The 18455-nt window shown below is 43.6% G+C and overlaps 1 protein-coding gene across 10 annotated transcripts in view; it reads left to right on the top strand.

Annotated features, from left to right (window-relative positions):
• Positions 1-18455, top strand: part of ABLIM2 (actin binding LIM protein family member 2) — a 918768-nt gene that overhangs the window by 638912 nt on the left and 261401 nt on the right. For all 10 annotated transcript variants that reach the window (XM_085642477.1, XM_085642474.1, XM_085642469.1 and 7 more), the window contains one exon: positions 1096-1242. In XM_085642477.1, coding sequence (XP_085498603.1) covers positions 1096-1242 — 147 coding nt within the window. The remainder of the gene's footprint in view (positions 1-1095; positions 1243-18455) is intronic.

Raw genomic sequence — 18455 nt, 5'->3', positions numbered from 1 at the left:
ACATGCAAATAGCCTCCAGAGTATGGGTAGTGCTCTTTTGAGTCTTGCTTGTTATGAATGAAACCTAAACATGCAGTACGCATCACCACTTGTCCAGATGTATCAATTTACTCATTGTAAAAAGTGGTCTCAACTTGCAACCAGTCTTTTTGGGACCCGTACTGGATATTGGGAAGCGACCTATGCACTAAGAGGTCTATTCACAAAATACTGAATTGGAGTGAGTCACAATCCGATCTACCTCATTAATCTTCATATGATATGTTGTGTGGCTCAATCCATTTGGCAGCAGTCACAGGTTCAGCAGACCACCAAGTCTGCGATTGCTTTTTTAATAAAAACTCATTTTAGAGCAGCATGATTTCCTTCAAAAGAAACAGGGCTGCTTTAAAAAAAAAAAAAGTTTTAAAAACATTTCTGTGAGACTTGGCAGTGGTCCTCTGGAGCGCTACCTACACCTCCTGAAACGTTTTCCACAATTGAAAGGGTTAAAAGGGGGCCCTCTTCCCTTTTGTGACTGTGTTAACACCTTAATTTGGGAATAGGTAACCTTTCAATGGTTTGCAAACAGAATTCCAATTGCAAACTTTCGGTACATAATGTACCAATTAGTTTGGAAGAGATCCCTACTACACACCTCTAGCAATTTGTGAGGAAACCCATTTTAGAAATTAGTTTACCGACTTTACTGACTGGGTTTTTTAACTGCTAAAACTGGTTTCATACACAAAAAGAACCTATTTTGTGTCCTCAAACACTCTTGTTTTGTTAATCGCAGCGTATACGACCACAAAATGAGTGCATCGGATCCTAACGGATCCTTATGGAAAATCTGCTGTAATTGGGAGCAAAAACCCGATACCATATTCTGAGCTCATCTTGAGCAGAAGCGTGCAATACTGAGGGACTACTTCTCCCGCTAAATGACACACACTGCAGTGTCGATATTTACTGGGTGCTGTAGCTACACACCAAATGGTGGATCACCCTAAATGTAAGCCATCATTTTTTTCAATATTTTCATGTCTCAAGACAATTTATAGTGGGTGAAGGAATGGCAGAGCCTTTCAATGTTTTCTTTTTTCTCTTTCTTAGGCAAAGCTTGGAGATCAAATTATTGACTACAAGGATTTGGCTGCTCTTCCCAAAAACAAGGCCATCTATAACATCGACCGTCCGGATATGATATCCTATTCTCCTTACATCTGTTACTCCTCGGATGACAGACACAGTTATGGAGAGGTATGGTGAATGGAAATGTGTGAGCGGCTCTCTGAATTTGTCCCAGGTTCATCTAACATTTGATGTGCAGCGATAAACACAACACAATCAGGGCCTGATTCACAAAGGTAACCTATAAATCAAATTGGGGGGGGAGAGAGAATGGACCACTTGTCCTGTGTTTCCAAGGTCTTGTCGGTTGTTTCTGTCATAAAAAGACCCTCATACGTCTACACAGATCGAGGGCGGTATATTTTCATTCTCCGCCATTAGTGTACTGTTTCAGCATCATCATTGGGTCATTTTTTGTGAAATGCTGACCTCCACCTGGAGGAAGACCTTCTGGTACTGACAGTAGTGGTCAGAAATAAATGTGAATATGTGCTCGTGATAAGGTAAACAAAACTAAGTATTGAAATCCCTAAGTCACTTTTAACCTCAATAATTTATTGGGAGGCAGTGAATGGGAAGTTAAAAATAGTGTTGTGCGTTTAGAATGAGTAACTTATCGTACGCACTTATAATTGGTCGACATGTTTCAGCCCTCTGTGCTTTCTTGGGGCTTTCTTCAGGACCGGGATTGTGTATGCAGAGCTTGATTTGTTCTACATAGAATGGTGTACTCACTACTCTGAATTTAAGGAGGTCAGATCAATTGTATCTGTACCTGAAAAGAAAAGAAAAAATGGGGATTGCAGTAATACATGAAAATTAAACATGCAATGTGTCAATTAGAGGACTGCTGGAACAGTGTTTCTCGAACATCCACATTGGGAGTGAGTATGGCGCACAGCAACAAGACTAGTAGAAGCCCTGACGATTAAGATTCAAGTCAGTGAAGCCAACCTCAAAATGACTGTCCAGACCTCCGTGTATAAGAAACGCCTAGAAGAGATCAATAAAGAGATGAATGAGACAAAAGAATATATCACCCAAAATAAAATCCAAAAATTGGGTAAAGATCTGAAGAAATTCTCCATGGAGAAAATGCACCCCTATGGAAGAACTGATTATGTCATACCAGATCAACACGAAGATGAAGATACAACAGGGGAAAGTTCCGGAAATAACTCAGACTGGAGTAGTGACGAAGCAACTAACCACAGAAGAGGGAGAGGCCAATTCAGACGTAACCAAAGAAAGAGAGTTAACAATTGGCAAATGCCGAGATACTATGACCAACCACAACCCCCATTCCAACCCTATGTACCGAATTTCCAAGGATGGATGAATCCCTACTTCCAGGGCCCAAACACCATGGGACCCCCAATGAATCTACAACAGCCCCCTTTTTTAGGGAGAGGCCAAAACACCCGGAGAGGGAGAAGGAAAGGAATAACATGGAACGATCAAGAGAGACAAGTACACACACGAAGCATGACAAAAGAACAACCAGGGACCAGCTCAACGAATCATTGGTGATTAATCTCACGGATTTCACTCTCACAGCAGATCAAGAGAAAGTCCTAAACAAAGGACTCTGCTTTGTCCCTACACCTTCAACAGATATTTTCAAACTGAAGTGTGAACTATCTGAATTCTGCAGAAATATCAAACTCAAAGCGTTCTTTAAAGACAAAGAAAATCACAGACAAGACAGTGATACCAATCTCAGGCCTAAGTCAACTTTCTGTCCACCTTCTCAGATGGTCCCCGTAGAAATACAAACTTTCGAACAGGCGATCATGAAAGAAATAGACAACATGAAACCAACCAAAAAACCTTTTGTGAACACCACACGGCAAGAAAAGAAAGCAATCAAAGAATTAAGCCAGAATGCAGACCTAGTCATAAAACCAGCTGACAAAGGGGGTGCCATTGTCCTTCTGAACAAACAAGGATACAACGACCAATGCCTGTCACTACTTTCAGATACAAAATTCTACCAACAATTGACCGAAGATCCAACGAAAAGACTACAGAGGACAATCGAATTCATGGTGGTAGAGGCCGAGACCAATCAGTGGATTTCAAAACATGAAGCCGAATACCTCAGAACGAAATCACCAAGAATTCCATACTTCTACTCACTACCTAAAATCCACAAAAACAAATCACCACCACCAGGACGTCCCATAGTCTCAGGGATTGGGTCTGTACTCGAACCATTATCACAATTTGCAGACCAATTCCTGAGACTAATAGTACAGAAAACAACTACTTATTTAAAAGATACAAGAGATCTCCTGAATATGTTACTAGACCTAACATACAATGATCAGACAATGCTCCTGGTAGGACTTGATGTGGAGAGTCTATACACAAGCCTACCACAACAAAAAACTCTAGAGACCCTAGAGGACATTCTCTTCTCCCAAGACTGGCAACACCGAACCCCGAGACAATTCGTTTTGGAATGCTGTAAGATAGCCCTCACTGAGAATTTTTTTGAATATGAAGGGACCCTCTATGCTCAACAACACGGTACTTCTATGGGCAGTACATTTGCGCCCAGTGTAGCAGGTCTGTACGTTAGCTCTTTCGACAACAATGGATATAGAACCCTATCAACCCGTTCCTAGACCGGATGAAATTCTGGCGCAGGTATATTGACGACATTCTATTAATCTGGGAAGACACGCAAGAAACGCTAGTGGATTTCATAACCTGGATAAACACGAGAGATGAATGCCTCAAGTTCACATACTCCTCAAACAATAAGAAAATAGATTTTCTAGATGTGACGATCTTCTCTGAGAACAACACTTTACAAACAAAAACTTTCTACAAACCAACAGCTAGAAACAGTATCCTGTCTTATAACAGCTTCCATCCCCGACCGCTGAGGGAAAATCTACCATACAGCCAGTTCTTACGATTGAAACGGAACTGCAGTAAACTAACAGATTATAAGACCCAAGCAGCAGCTCTGGAACATAAATTAGAACTCAGAGATTACCCCACGAAGATCATCAGAAAGTGTCAAAAGAGAGCAAGGAACCAGCCCAGAGAAAGTTTACTTGAATCAATCCAACGAGAAGAACCACCTATTGCACATCCACAAACACTGTCAAGAAAATAATCAATAAAAATTGGAGAATTCTAACATCCAATAATCTACATTGGCCCAAACCACGTTTTGTCCAATAGACGAACGCAGAACATTAAAGACATCCTTGTACACACAAGACCTACAATCGCCACAAAGGATGGAACTTTAACAACCCTCTGGAACCTCAACCCTGTAGTAGGACACTACCCATGTGGATCGTGTTCAGTTTGTAAACTTACAAAAACGACAAAAACACTACAACTTTTACCCAATTTCACCTGGACGTTACGCCACCATACGAACTGTAACACTACACATGTAATTTACATGATTGTATGTCCCTGTGGTCTCAAATATATAGGGATGACGTGCCGAAAAGTGAAGGTCCGAATCTGTGAACACAGGAGCAATGTAACCTGCAAACGCATTACAACTAAGATGAGCAAACATTACATTGAACAAAACCATGATCCTGATGACCTCAAATGGGTAGTCCTGGAGACCCTTAAAACCAAATCGTACAATGCAAGATTCTTTTTGAAAAAGAACAACGTTGGATTTATCGCCTCCACACAGACACAGGAGGGATGAACGATAATATCCCTTGGCATACCCTTTCGTGAAATTTTGAATCCAGAATCCTGAAACAGAAGACTACTAATCTAAAAATATCGTTTTCTTGACCAAAGCAGGCATTCATCATATGTGACACAAGGTCTCAGTTGGAAGAAGTTAGAATCTCTATCAAAGCGAGTCAAATAAGATAACAACATCCCTGTCTCTCATACAATAAGACGGTTCTTACAACTTCCGTCTGACCTACTAACAAACCATCTATATTGGCTAGGCCCATCAAGAACTTAATCAAACCCGAACACGAGTTGCGAGGGAACATCGCCAACTATTTCACAAATAGTAGAATATTCCTTAAACTTTAGCGCCAAATACGAGGAACATAATTCACGCATTTATTCAATAATACATTTTGTAGTCATGGTTCCACAAACAACGATCCATTGACATTCTCCGTTTATTTAAATGAGACTAATTTCAAAATAAGATTAACTTCTATCAACATCACAGTATAGAGTCTTTTTTCTAACACCACCTAAGAATTATGCCAACCCTCAATGCCAACCAACTACACTATAGTCCTTTTTCCCTTTTTACCATGACCGGGAATACAAACGAACCGTGACTGGCCCCCGCGTCATTCGGAGCACCGTAGCAAGAGGCAGCACAAGTGAATCACGAGGAAGTAATGGGTGAGAAGCCACGAACTAACAGACTCCTCGGCCGACTCTAAAGTTCCAAGTAAGATACGGTAATGTTTATTTTCTTCTTCAGAATGGAATCGACATTCTAAAGCCCGCTGGTGACTCCATGAAGCGTTACAACTGAGCGCTTATAAGGTAAATAGCACTGTCAACCTGCATGATTGACCAATACATCTGTATTTTCCCGATTAATCTCGGAAGTTTTATTGTCGATGAATCCACTCAATCTTGCTAAAATTATCTCCTCGTATAGACAGTGCACACCCACTAATACACACAGGCGCTAATGTCTCTCCTTGAAAATGGGGGTTTTTAGGAATTATTCTTTTTATAGAACTATTTGTTTCAAGAGGCCAAACCGGTTCAGAGACTCTTCTCTTCTCTTAGAATATTATTTTAACTAAAAGCGCGCGAACAAGGGAAACACAGCTGCTTGTTTGTTCACTTTTAATGCGGATATCAAATGATAGATTGCACCCAGCTATATGTACTATAACGTATATGCTTCATTAACAACTACGCGAGCCTACAAATGACCTTCAAAGATAATGATGTTTCTTAAAAATGACGAATCCTATGACTGTTTTTAGGAATGTTCTCGCCACCAAAAACGCGCGAACCCTCTAACGCTTGTGTTCATTCTCGATTATAAGTGGTTACTAACCTTCGATGAATCTGATTATCGAACCACTTGTATTAGATATGATAAACCACCAAAAACGCGCCACCCCAGATATCGGCCTTGCTGTGACATCGGTATAACAATTGATGCCTAATGTATGACTGTATATAATGGGGATACATGCGCGCATTAGAGAAGATCACTGTTCAGAACTAGTGGTGACAAATAACAATTATGACAATAACTGCACACTTCTGTTAATCAATACCTAATCGCCATGTCAACTTACCTCTTTGATGATAAATACTTATCATATGCACAATGTTGCGCCATACTCACTCTCAATGTGGATGTTCGAGAAACACTGTTCCAGCAGTCCTCTAATTGACACATTGCATGTTTAATTTTCATGTATTACTGCAATCCCCATTTTTTCTTTTCTTTTGAGGTACAGATACAATTGATCTGACCTCCTTAAATTCAGAGTGGTGAGTACACCATTCTATGTAGAACAAATCAAGCTCTGCATACACAATCCCGGTCCTGAAGAAAGCCCCAAGAAAGCACAGAGGGCTGAAACATGTCGACCAATTATAAGTGCGTACGATAAGTTACTCATTCTAAACGCACAACACTATTTTTAACTTCCCATTCACTGCCTCCCAATAAATTATTGAGGTTAAAAGTGACTTAGGGATTTTAATACTTAGTTTTGTTTACCTTATCACGAGCACATATTCACATTTATTTCTGACCACTACTGTCAGTACCAGAAGGTCTTCCTCCAGGTGGAGGTCAGCATTTCACAAAAAATGACCCAATGATGATGCTGAAACAGTACACTAATGGCGGAGAATGAAAATATACCGCCCTCGACCTGTGTAGACGTATGAGGGTCTTTTTATGACAGAAACAACCGACAAGACCTTGGAAACACAGGACAAGTGGTCCATTCTCTCTCCCCCCCCCCCAATTTGATTTATAACTAACCATTGGAAGCCGGATGGACCATAGCTTCTTTTTCCCTCCATTTGATTATGGACACTTGACACTTGACACTTTTGAGTTAAGTTAAACTTTTGAGTAATTTACACTTTGTAGTAAGTTTACTATTTTAGGTATTCACAGACTCCGGCCCGATTCACAAAAGTAATCTGAGACAAAATCCTAAATGTATTACTTTTGGTATTCTCAGAGGCATTTAGTAGTAGTAAAGATAGGAATCCTAACTTGACTACTACTAAATCCCTTTTGTGAATACCAAAACTCGTAAAGTTAGGATTTTGTCTTAGTTTAGTAGAAGTAGAGTTAGGAATCCTAACTTTACTACACTAAATGCCTTCTGTGAATACCAAAAGTAGTATTAGGACTTTGTCTCAGATTAGTTCTGTGAATCGGCACCCCAAGTGTAAATTTACTGCAAAAGTGAAACTTGCATGTCCTCACCCTCAGAGTAATGCAATTGCTTACTCTTGTGTGGGTGGGTGACGTCCATCCTTAAACCGCCTCCCTGACCTTCTCTGAACCCCTCTTACTCTCCCCTAATTCCATCCCCTTTTTACACCCACTCCTCTGTGGCCCTCCGACATTTAATAGTAAAACCTATACTTCCTGTGTGGGGACTCTCCACATGTAGGTTGTGAATTACATTTTTTTTGCATGCTTTGTAGTACTACAAAAGTGCATTTTGAGAATCAGTCCCACAGTCTCTAATTCACACACAGAGCAATCAAAGACAGATAACGTACTTCAATAATTAGTCACAAAGTAGCCCAGATTACAGGAAGTTCATCTGTCCACAATTTAGGCCTAGCATGGTCCTATGAAGCCAGTGATAGCTTTTAATTTCACCCATGGTACTGCAAAGCTTATTGTAATTCAATATTTAGTAACCTAATAAGGTAACGTAATGGTAAGTTTTTTCCCAAAGTAATCCATTCTTTTCCTGAGTTTCCAAAGTATTCTAATAATAACACATTCCAATTCCAGGCCAAATACCTTTTATAGTTCCTATCTGTGCAAACAGTTGCTTTGGCAACAACCTCTCTAAGACTTATCTATTATTTCTTATGTAAAGGTACATATAACAATTGATACCTTTCTTTTTCTCTCGACCTTGAATTGGCCAGTGCTCTGCACCAGCTATTTACCTGTGTTACCTCTACTTAATTTTGAGTGCCCACTTCTCACCAACCCCTGAATGTCAGTTGTCAATCCGAACAAAATATTGCTTGCACTTGAGAGCGTAAATTGTGTATGTTACACATTCTAATGGAAGCTTCTAATCTCAGATTCCTCGCCTTTAGAATATTCCCCAGGAACCAGACTGGATCAGGAGGTTTTCATAGCCTTCTCCTGCGCACTGCCAGATAGTGCCATGCGGCTCCACATTGATTTCGTTCTGCTCCGGAAAGGATGGAGTGAAGTCGCAAGTTAGGGTCAGTTCAGTTCATTTCTTTCTGCATCTTCAAGCATGGATTTGGAGCTCTGCTTCCTTTTTTAGTTGGTTTGCCAAGCATTTTAACCTGAATTTCAGTGTGCAAGGGAACGATGTCCCCACTTAAAACCAAAGGGTTCAAACTGTTCTGTGATTGATGTAAACAGATGTCGGTGATGGACCCACATAAAGTTGAGTGACGAATGTGCCCTCATTCACCCAAAGTCGATCTGAGACTTTGAAGTGAAGTGTTACATCACCGTACATCCCTAGGAAGCCACAAATCCCGTTCCAACTCAAAGTTAAGGGCGCGGACCCGTTCCCGCTCTCAAGGGCGATCCCGCAAAAGGTCCTCTTCATGGTCAAGGTTATCCGATAAGTCCAAGTCGAAGCGAAAGCTCAAGTAAGGGAAACAGGACTCAACTCCATCCCGACACTCTCTTTCTAAAGAGAAGTCGCAAGGGCATAAAGTTTTCAGTCAATTTTGCTTCAAGTCTCCGATTGTGGAGCCAATCCCAAAGTTGATTCTAATGCGCCCGAGTTTCCCAGGCCCTCAACAACACCACAGCAGGTCAAAGACCATTAAGGAGGCCATGGTATGTATTTTTGGCACTTTTCCAGACTTCAGGCCCCAGGGATCCACAGGAGCCTCTAGATTTGTCATCACGTGTGGATCTGTTCTCTGTGCCTTCTGAGCCCCTGAATACCACCGTGGGTTCCGCATCAAATCTAGTGCATCTACAGGCATCCCTTATGGTAATACCTTTTGATGGATCCTGTGAAAAAGGTAAATCCACTCTGAAGCGCTTCAGGGAAAGCAAGACCACAGCACACTCTTTGGGCCTTGGGTCCCCTGAAAGACAGTTTCCTCAACTGTTTCAGTCATTCCAAGGTAACTCCAGTGGTTTGGCCGATAGGCAATGCCAGCCCCAATATCCCTGTTGCAGTCACCTCAGCCCTTTTGTGACCAGGGATGGATCAGGCAAATGATGTGCAGGTCACCAGGGACACCCACATTCCCTTGCTCCTTTTTCTGTGGGATCAGCCTCCAATCCACTTTAGTTTGCCCTCTGCACCCTATAACCACCCTAAAGGAGGCAGGATCTGGCAGTTTCTGCCAGGATTGCAGTCTATCACATTCGACATACAAGTCTGTCATATCATCCAGCAGGGCTATGCCCTTCCATTACTCTCCTACCCACCATAGCTTCTGCCCACATCACAGTGGCTCTCAGGGGTGTGCCTGTCCATCTGGTTACAAGATATAAGAGCTCTACTGTCTAAAGCAGGGGTCTCCAACGAGTAGCTCGGGAGCTACTGGTAGCTCGCCAGTACCTTCAAAGTAGCTCTCTGAGGTGAAGTCAAGCCCAGTATCAATTTCAGAGTAGGTGACGATTAAAGAAGGCAGCACTGATCACCTCAAGACCCTAAGAGTGACAGCAAGCCAAACTTATCACAGTAACTCATACTAACACTCAATCACACATTGTGCCAGCTTATAGGACCTGCTACATGACAGTCTGTATCCAATCTCAAAATAATTAAGCCACAAGGAGATTGACCATGTTGCAGTGCCTCCTTTATCAGTCACAACATGTGTGTGTGAACAGTGCACCATCAAAAAAGTATGACAGCAGTAGCCTGAGCTGAATCAGTGCTGACCCACCAAAGTGCGGGACTGCAGGAGTCAGAGTAAAAATGTGTCAGTTAGATGCATGATCAGCTCAAGACCTGAGGGAATGATCCAGACCAGAGAAAATTAAGAGACTCATCAACATTTATGTGTGTGCCCATAATAAACACTATTGCTTCCTGAAATTATGCCTGGTGCCAAGAACCGCCAAATATATATGCTAGCAGCTAGCCCCATCATAAGAGTGTTATATTTGGCTTAATTGTGTCCTTTCCAGGCATAATTATGGTCAACCTCGACTATTTTAGTATTTTTGGTCTAGTTGTGGTATGCTGGCAGCCATCATAGACCTACTTTGAGCATGACTCGCCTATATGTACCTATTCCTGGCATATTAAAGGTCATGACTAATATGTGGTCTTATCCCTGATCCTTCTGGTTTCCAGCCTTGGCACAACTGTGGCCCTAGTATAATGGTGGGCATTACTGGCATAATCCAGGCATCCGTGGTGCTATGGTGAGCATCCATTATGATATAATGGGGTAACCCACAATTGTCCTTAGACCTGGGTAACGATTGGTATATTGGAAACAACGGTCCTAGACTTCTTTAAAGCTACAATTCAGTTATGAAAAACATTCATTAGTCAAAGGGCATCCGGTACATATAAAATTACCATTGTATCATTAATGTACCACCATTTTCTTTACAATGCAAACAAGTATATCCTAAAAAGACACAAAGGCACAAAATATCGCTCCAATAGGGACTGTTTATTATTTAGTTACTTTTATAACAGATCACCATATTCAATGCTCCAAATAGAGAAAGAGGTTGCTCCAAGGGGAGTGTGAAAAAGAAAAGTGCTCGTGAAGAAGGACAGATATAAAGGAGGGGAATCCAAAAGGCAAATTCAATAACCAATCAATTACACATTCTGGTATCCTTAGTAAAACTGGTCGTGGTTCATAGTGGCACCAGTTTTACAGATAGGTCAGTCCCTTATGGATTTACAAATATTCATTTCATGATTTTCTGATGATGCACATAGAACATTCATCTGTGAAAAGGCAAGCTGGGATGATGTCAGGTACAGGCCCACTGGGGGAGAGTGTCGACGTTTCGACCCTGGTGCAATGACGGTAATTTATATCCTCTGCAGGCGGGTCTTCCTCAGGGGCTGTATCCTGACTATACCTCACACTAGGTTGCCTCCCCTCTCCCCGTCCCTGTAGCTTTAAGGTAGTCTAGGACCATTGTTTCCTATACCAATGGTGAGCATCCATGGCATATGACTGTAATACCTGGGAATTCAAAGTAGTCTGTCCATATGAGGTATTTGTACATGGGAGTACATGATGATAATGGCAAGCTGATGTTTTGAGACTGCATTTTTCGAAAACTAATATTTTAAAGGCAGTTTTAGTTTTCAAAAATGTGGTTTCTTTTGGAAAATTGAGTTTGTTTGCCCGCAGTGGAAAGTAATATTAGATAGAAAAATGTGCATTTTCAGAAACTGGTGAATGATAATTCAAGCTGAACTGGGGAGACGTACTGCTGTGCTTATGTCCGTTGTGCCACTGGACATGTCAAGATTTGAATGTTACTTCATAAGTCAAGGGGAGGCATTTAATATTGAACTTTTTCCCAGCATCTCTGCTGGTTACCGTACTTGGTATACTTGGGTGGTAACTACTGAAAATCTTGCTTTGGGTGGTCCTAGTGTAGTCACCATTTTACAGGTATAAAATTTGCTAGTTGCTCAGGAAGACTTTCCTTGAGCAGAAGTAGCTCTCACTACAGAAAAGGTTGGAGACCCCTGGTCTAAAGGTACAATCAAGAGGGTGCCGGCTTCAGAAATAGGGTCAATCTGTTGCTCCTGCTATATCCTCATGCCTGTAGAAGGATGAAAGCCAGTATCCTAATTTAGAACTTCACCTGCTGAATGCCTTTGTGTAGAAGGACACTTTTAGAATGCTCACACTGGCCCAAGTTTTGTCTGCCCTGGGTCGAGACTACTGGATGGTAGCCTTGGACCTGCAGGATGTATACTTTCATATGCCTGACCTGCAGTTCCACAGATGTTACCTGTGTTTTAAAGTTGGCCAGGAGCATTTTCAGTTTGTCATTCTCCTCTTTGGCTTGAAAAGCTCCTAGGAAGTTCATGAAAGTTATGGTGGTAGTCGCCACACATCTTCAGAGGCTGGGGATACTAGTTTCCCCTAACTCAACATATAACTGTTGATGGTGTGCTCACCACAGTCAGTCATAGACCACCTCCCTACGACGGTGAACCTCTTGACATACTTGAGTTTCTCGATGAACGAGCAAAAGTCACACCTGATTTATTTGCAAAGACGTCCTATTATAGGAGCTATAGTAGACATGGTGCTGGAGTTTCCTCAGCCGCAATGAGTCCAGGACATTCGGGCTATGAGCGTGGGGACAGAAACGGAGTTGTGTTCAATACTCCGGGGGCGATGGGGCGGCTGACATCTTGGGAGGAGGAGGTTAGCGGTGCAGTTGCCGCTCAGAGCACGCATGTCAGGGGTCAAAAAGGGCGGATGTGGCGAGCGCGCACTTGAACCAGGCAGCAGTTTTGGAAGCTGCACGTTCATTATTTGTGCGTTATCGTTCTAACTCTGCTATTTTTAACATTGCTTGTAAATGTGTTGTGTATCGACTTTTTTAAAAACATTTGGTATTTTATGACATTGCTATTTGCACTACTTACCTCACTTGACTTGAATTGCTGAACAGTTGTGGCATTGAGCGTGGGGACAGAAACGGAGTTGTGTTCAATACTCCGGGGGCGACGGGGCGGCTGACATCTTGGGAGGAGGAGGTTAGCGGTGCAGTTGCCGCTCAGAGCACGCACGTCAGGGGTCAAAAAGGGCGGATGTGGCGAGCGCGCACTTGAACCAGGCAGCAGTTTTGGAAGCTGCACGTTCATTATTTGTGCGTTATCGTTCTAACTCTGCTATTTTTAACATTGCTTTTAAATGTGTTGTGTATCGACTTTTTTAAAAACATTTGGTATTTTATGACATTGCTATTTGCACTACTTACCTCACTTGACTTGAATTGCTGAACAGTTGTGGCATTGAGCGTGGGGACAGAAACGGAGTTGTGTTCAATACTCCGGGGGCGACGGGGCGGCTGACATCTTGGGAGGAGGAGGTTAGCGGTGCAGTTGCCGCTCAGAGCACGCACGTCAGGGGTCAAAAAGGGCGGATGTGGCGAGCGCGCACTTGAACCAGGCAGCAGTTTTGGAAGCTGCACGTTCATTATTTGTGCGTTATCGTTCTAACTCTGCTATTTTTAACATTGCTTGTAAATGTGTTGTGTATCGACTTTTTTAAAAACATTTGGTATTTTATGACATTGCTATTTGCACTACTTACCTCACTTGACTTGAATTGCTGAACAGTTGTGGCATTGAGCGTGGGGACAGAAACGGAGTTGTGTTCAATACTCCGGGGGCGACGGGGCGGCTGACATCTTGGGAGGAGGAGGTTAGCGGTGCAGTTGCCGCTCAGAGCACGCACGTCAGGGGTCAAAAAGGGCGGATGTGGCGAGCGCGCAGCGGACGCGCGCAGCGGGCGCGCCGCTGGAGCGCCGAAGGCGCGCCTAAGGCAAGCCCGTCTGCGCCCGTCCGCGCCCATCCAAGACCAGAGGCCAGTCCCCCTGCACCTGCAGGTATAGTTCTGCACCCATATTCAGCTGAACAACTGAAGGAACTCCGGGGCACGGACAAATGTCATCACTGCTTGGGCCCCCCCTTTGAACAGATTAGCTGTACTAACTGTAAGTTTGCCCTGAAATTCGAAGATCAGATAGATAAGATCTCTCTGCTAAAAACCAATTTCAACATGAAGCTGGTAAACTGTCGTTCTCTACCTAAGCACGCGCTAGAAATTAGACTACTTTTAGAGGAGACCAGACCAGACGTAATATTTCTCACTGAGACTTGGCTTACGGATGGGTCTAACCCTTCGATAGTTCAGGCGCTCCCCCAAGGCTACTCCATCCAGAGGCAAGATCGATGCAGTGGCCGAGGAGGCGGACTTGCCATTATTTACAGGGAGTCCTTAGGCTGTCGAATCTCGGAGGGACTTATCCGGGATTGTGAAAGCTGCTCCTTTTCTATTAAGCTATCTCCCACATGTACATTTTCAGGCATGCTAATATACAGACCTCCAGGAGCCATAGGATCCTTCATCAGTTACTTGGTGGAGAACATTTCCACTTCAGTCAGCTCCCTGCCTAATTATACTGTGCTGGGAGACCTCAACCTACATCTCGAAACCCGATCAGCTACCTTTGTGGAGGAAGTAATCGATGCATTAGAGGTCTTACTGCTGTCCCAGAAAGTGACGGGCCCCACTCATGTTAAGGGACACCTGTTGGATCCTATCTTTTCTAATATCCACCTCCAGATAGAGGATCCCCTGCCGGTCCCTTGGACGGACCATCACCTAATTTCGTTCTCTTGGCCGACCTCCGTGAGCAGGAAGGCTGAAAGTCACTCCAAAATTCCGAACCGGAGCTGGTCGAATATCTCCAGAGAGGAATGGGCTGTTATTCTCAAAGAAACAAGGCCTAGTCTTGACTCCGACCCCGAAATTGCCAACATACAGTTTAATCAATGGATTAAAAATTCATTGGATGTACTTGCCCCTATAAAACTCAAAGACATCAAAAAAGGCACAAAAAAAGTGGCATGCTATACCATGGAACTAAGAGACCTAAAACGGAACTGCAAGGTGCTTGAGAGGCACTGGAGGAAAGATTTTTCATCTCAAAAAAAGAAAATCTATCGTGATGCCTTAAAACTGTATAAAACTAAGATTTCCAAAGCCCAATCTTCGTTTTATGAGGCAAAGATTTTGTCTGCGCCCAACGCTCCCAGAGAAATTTTTAAAATATTCAAAGCCCTGACCACCCCTTCTGTAACATCAATGACACCGGTTGATTTACAAGGGCGTTGTGACAATCTAGCAGAATTTTTTCACGACAAGGTCCAGGCGATCTACTCAGCCTTCTCGACCGTCAATAATTTTAATAAAGACCTCTTAATGGTGGAAAATACAGGCCGTCGAGATCAAAGCTTGGAATCTTTCCCGCCCTTAGACACAGACATAGTGGTGTCTTTACTTAATAAACTCAAATCAGGATCCCCAAATGATCAGGCGCCCCCCACTGTACTGCAGCAGGTTGCCCTAGAAGTAGCTCCAGTCATTGCTACACTGATCAACTCTTCTTTTGCAGCAGGTAAAGTCCCCGCACTCTGGAAGGAAGCCATGGTGAAAGCCCTGTTAAAAAAAACGGGATCAGACCCGAAATTAATGGCTAACTATCGCCCTATTTCCCTGCTTCCGGGAATAGCTAAAATTGCTGAGAAACATGTTAACATGACCCTTTCCTCCTATTTGGAAAAACATAATTGCCTGCACCGGACACAGACCGGCTTTAGATCTCATCAAGGGACAGAAACCGCCCTGGTTGCGGTAGTGGAAGAAACAAGGAAAATCATGGACTCAGGAGGATCAGCTGCATTGATTCTCCTCGACCTCAGTGCGGCCTTCGATACCGTTAATCATCAAATCTTGATTTCAAGGTGTCTCGAAATGGGGGTGACTGGCTCAGCCTTGAGTTGGTTAGCCTCCTTTCTTGAAGGTCGCACTTTCCAGGTTTTCGAGGAGAACGTGTCCTCTACGAAGGTTCCCTTGAAGAGTGGAGTACCCCAGGGCTCCTCCCTTAGCCCCACTCTCTTTAATATTTATATGAGTCCCCTAGCCAAGATTGTGGAGGAATTTGGCATACAAATAGTGATGTATGCCGATGACACTCAGCTGATTGTCTCGCTCAAAAATCTCGGACAGCCACAATGCAATCTCTCTAGATGCCTTGAAGGAATATCAGCTTGGATGCAACAGTCTTGCCTCCAACTGAATGGATCAAAAACTGAGCTCATGCTGCTGGGAAAGCCTTTGCCCCCAGACCTGCCTTGGTCCTGGCCCAGCTGCATGGGATCTCCACCCACTCCAAAAAACCACATTAAGAGTCTAGGAGTGTGGTTGGACGAAAAATTAGATATGAAGACACAGGCCAATAAGGTTGCTGGGTGCTGTTTCGGGATTATGAAAACAGCCAGGAAGATTCTCCCTCTTCTCCCATTCCACGCAAAAAAACTGCTCCTTCAAGCATTGGTTCTATCACGTCTGGACTACGCTAATGCCTTATATTTAGGAGCTCCCCTATCCACAATAAGCATTCTGCAGAAGGTCCAGAACTGCGCAGCAAGAATTCTCCTACAAATCCCGCGGAGAGAATCAGCTAAAGGAGCAATCAGACAATTGCACTGGCTTCCGGTCGCAGAAAGAATCCAATTTAAGGCCCTATGCATCACGCATAGGATCCTGAACAAGATTGGCCCTCCAATCCTTCAAAAGTTAGTTTCCCCGTACCATCCTAACAGACACCTTCGCTCTGGTAGTAAACACCTGGCCATGGTTCCGAGAATTCTCAGGTCCAGATGCGGAGGTCGTTCTTTCTCTTATGTCGCATCGAAGACTTGGAATATCCTCCCACACTCCATTCGAATGGAGGAAAAATATCTACCCTTTCGTAGACTCTTGAAGACGCATCTTTTCCCCATCGCATAAGCAGTCAGCATCTCTGTTACCTGGTTCTCAGCGCTGGGAGGCCTTAGGGTAGCCATGCGCTCTACAAATGCCTCTTTCATTTCATTTCATTTCATTCATCTCAATTTTTCAGCCTTGGTCCTGGATCTTGATGAGAGCAGCTATGCGGCTTCTTGGCCTGATGTCCTCATGCATTCTCATTATCCACTTTGTCAGGTGACATATGCAGGCACTGCAGTTGGATCTGATGTCTCATTGGGCCCAGCACCAAGAAAACTTGTCAGTTGTCATTCAGGTTTTGGAGGAGACTGTAGGTGATCTGCAGTCGTGGTTGCTTGACTGCAACCTTAATAGTGGCAAAACCCTCTCCCTTTCCTACCCAGAGCTGACGATGGTAATGGATGCACCACTGCTGGTTTGAGCAGGTCATCTGGGAGAGGTGGATATCAGAGGATAAAGTGGGGTCCTTTGTCAAGAGCGTTCTGCACCTCTGGAGTTGGCTGGAGCATCAGGTTATCTCCCTGATCGCGGATCACAAGGCAGGAACTTCAAATGCCAGGACAGACACGCTCACCCAATGATGCCTGGTGGATCACGAGTTGCGACTGCACCCCAAGGTGACACCAGGAATCTTCTGCCCATGGGGTGAACTCTGGCTAGATCTTTTTGCCACCATTGAGAACATGCAGTGTCAAAACTTCTGCTCATTGGAGTTCCCAAGAATGCTATCAGTAGGAGACACATTCAGGCTAGAGTGGAGCAAGGGACTCCTGTACAACTTTCCACTTCTGCCTCTAATGACCAGAGTTCTAAAGAAGATCAGGAATGACTGACCCCAAGTAATCTTATTGACTCCGACTAGGGCCAGGAGAGTTGGTACCCAGAACATCTGGGCCTGAGCATCTGTTTTCTGATCAAGTTACTGCTTTGGGATTATCTTCTGTTGTAGCAGCAGGGCAGGGTCTGCACCTGAACTTGAGCAATCTAACCACTATGCATGCATTTGTCTAACATCTGAGGTTGTGGATGCCACTATCACAGTGCTGGTACAAATTGTTGGCCTGGTATGGAGTCCGGGAAACAAACCGCTTGCAAGCCAAACTGTCAGATGTTTTATTGTATGTTTTGTCTTTGGCCCAGCAAGGCCTTGCAGTGGGCTCTATTAAAGGTTGTTTATCAACCTCACTGCCTTTCAGTGTTTATCAGACCAACTGTTCTTGTTTAAATCACCTGTTGTGACAAGGGTCTTTAAATGTTTGATAAACACGTTTCCTCCCAAACCGTTTGTGGTGTCACAGTGGAATCTTAATTTGGTGCTGACATTCCTCATGTGCGCCTCCTACAAGCCAATTTGCAGTTGCTTGTTGTGCCTTTAGACTCTCAAGACTGTCTTTCTCATTGCAATCACTTAAGCTCATTATGTGAGGGAGCTCCAGGCTCTCTCAGTGCAGCCACCCAACACCACCTTTTTCGCAACAAACTGGTGTTGAGGACTGGGGCAGCCTTTTTACCAAAAGTCGTGACTACTTTTCCTGTTGGACAATCCATTACACTCCCAACGTTCTTTGCTGCACCTCTCCCCTCAAAGAGGAGCATAGGCTCCATAGACTGGACCCTAAAAGAGC

Source organism: Triturus cristatus, chromosome 2_2 (genome assembly GCF_964204655.1).
Source record: "Triturus cristatus chromosome 2_2, aTriCri1.1, whole genome shotgun sequence".
Taxonomy (NCBI): Eukaryota; Metazoa; Chordata; class Amphibia; order Caudata; family Salamandridae; genus Triturus; species Triturus cristatus.
The sequence above is the reverse complement of the archived record's forward strand: the minus strand, read 5'-3'. Positions and strand labels throughout refer to the sequence as shown.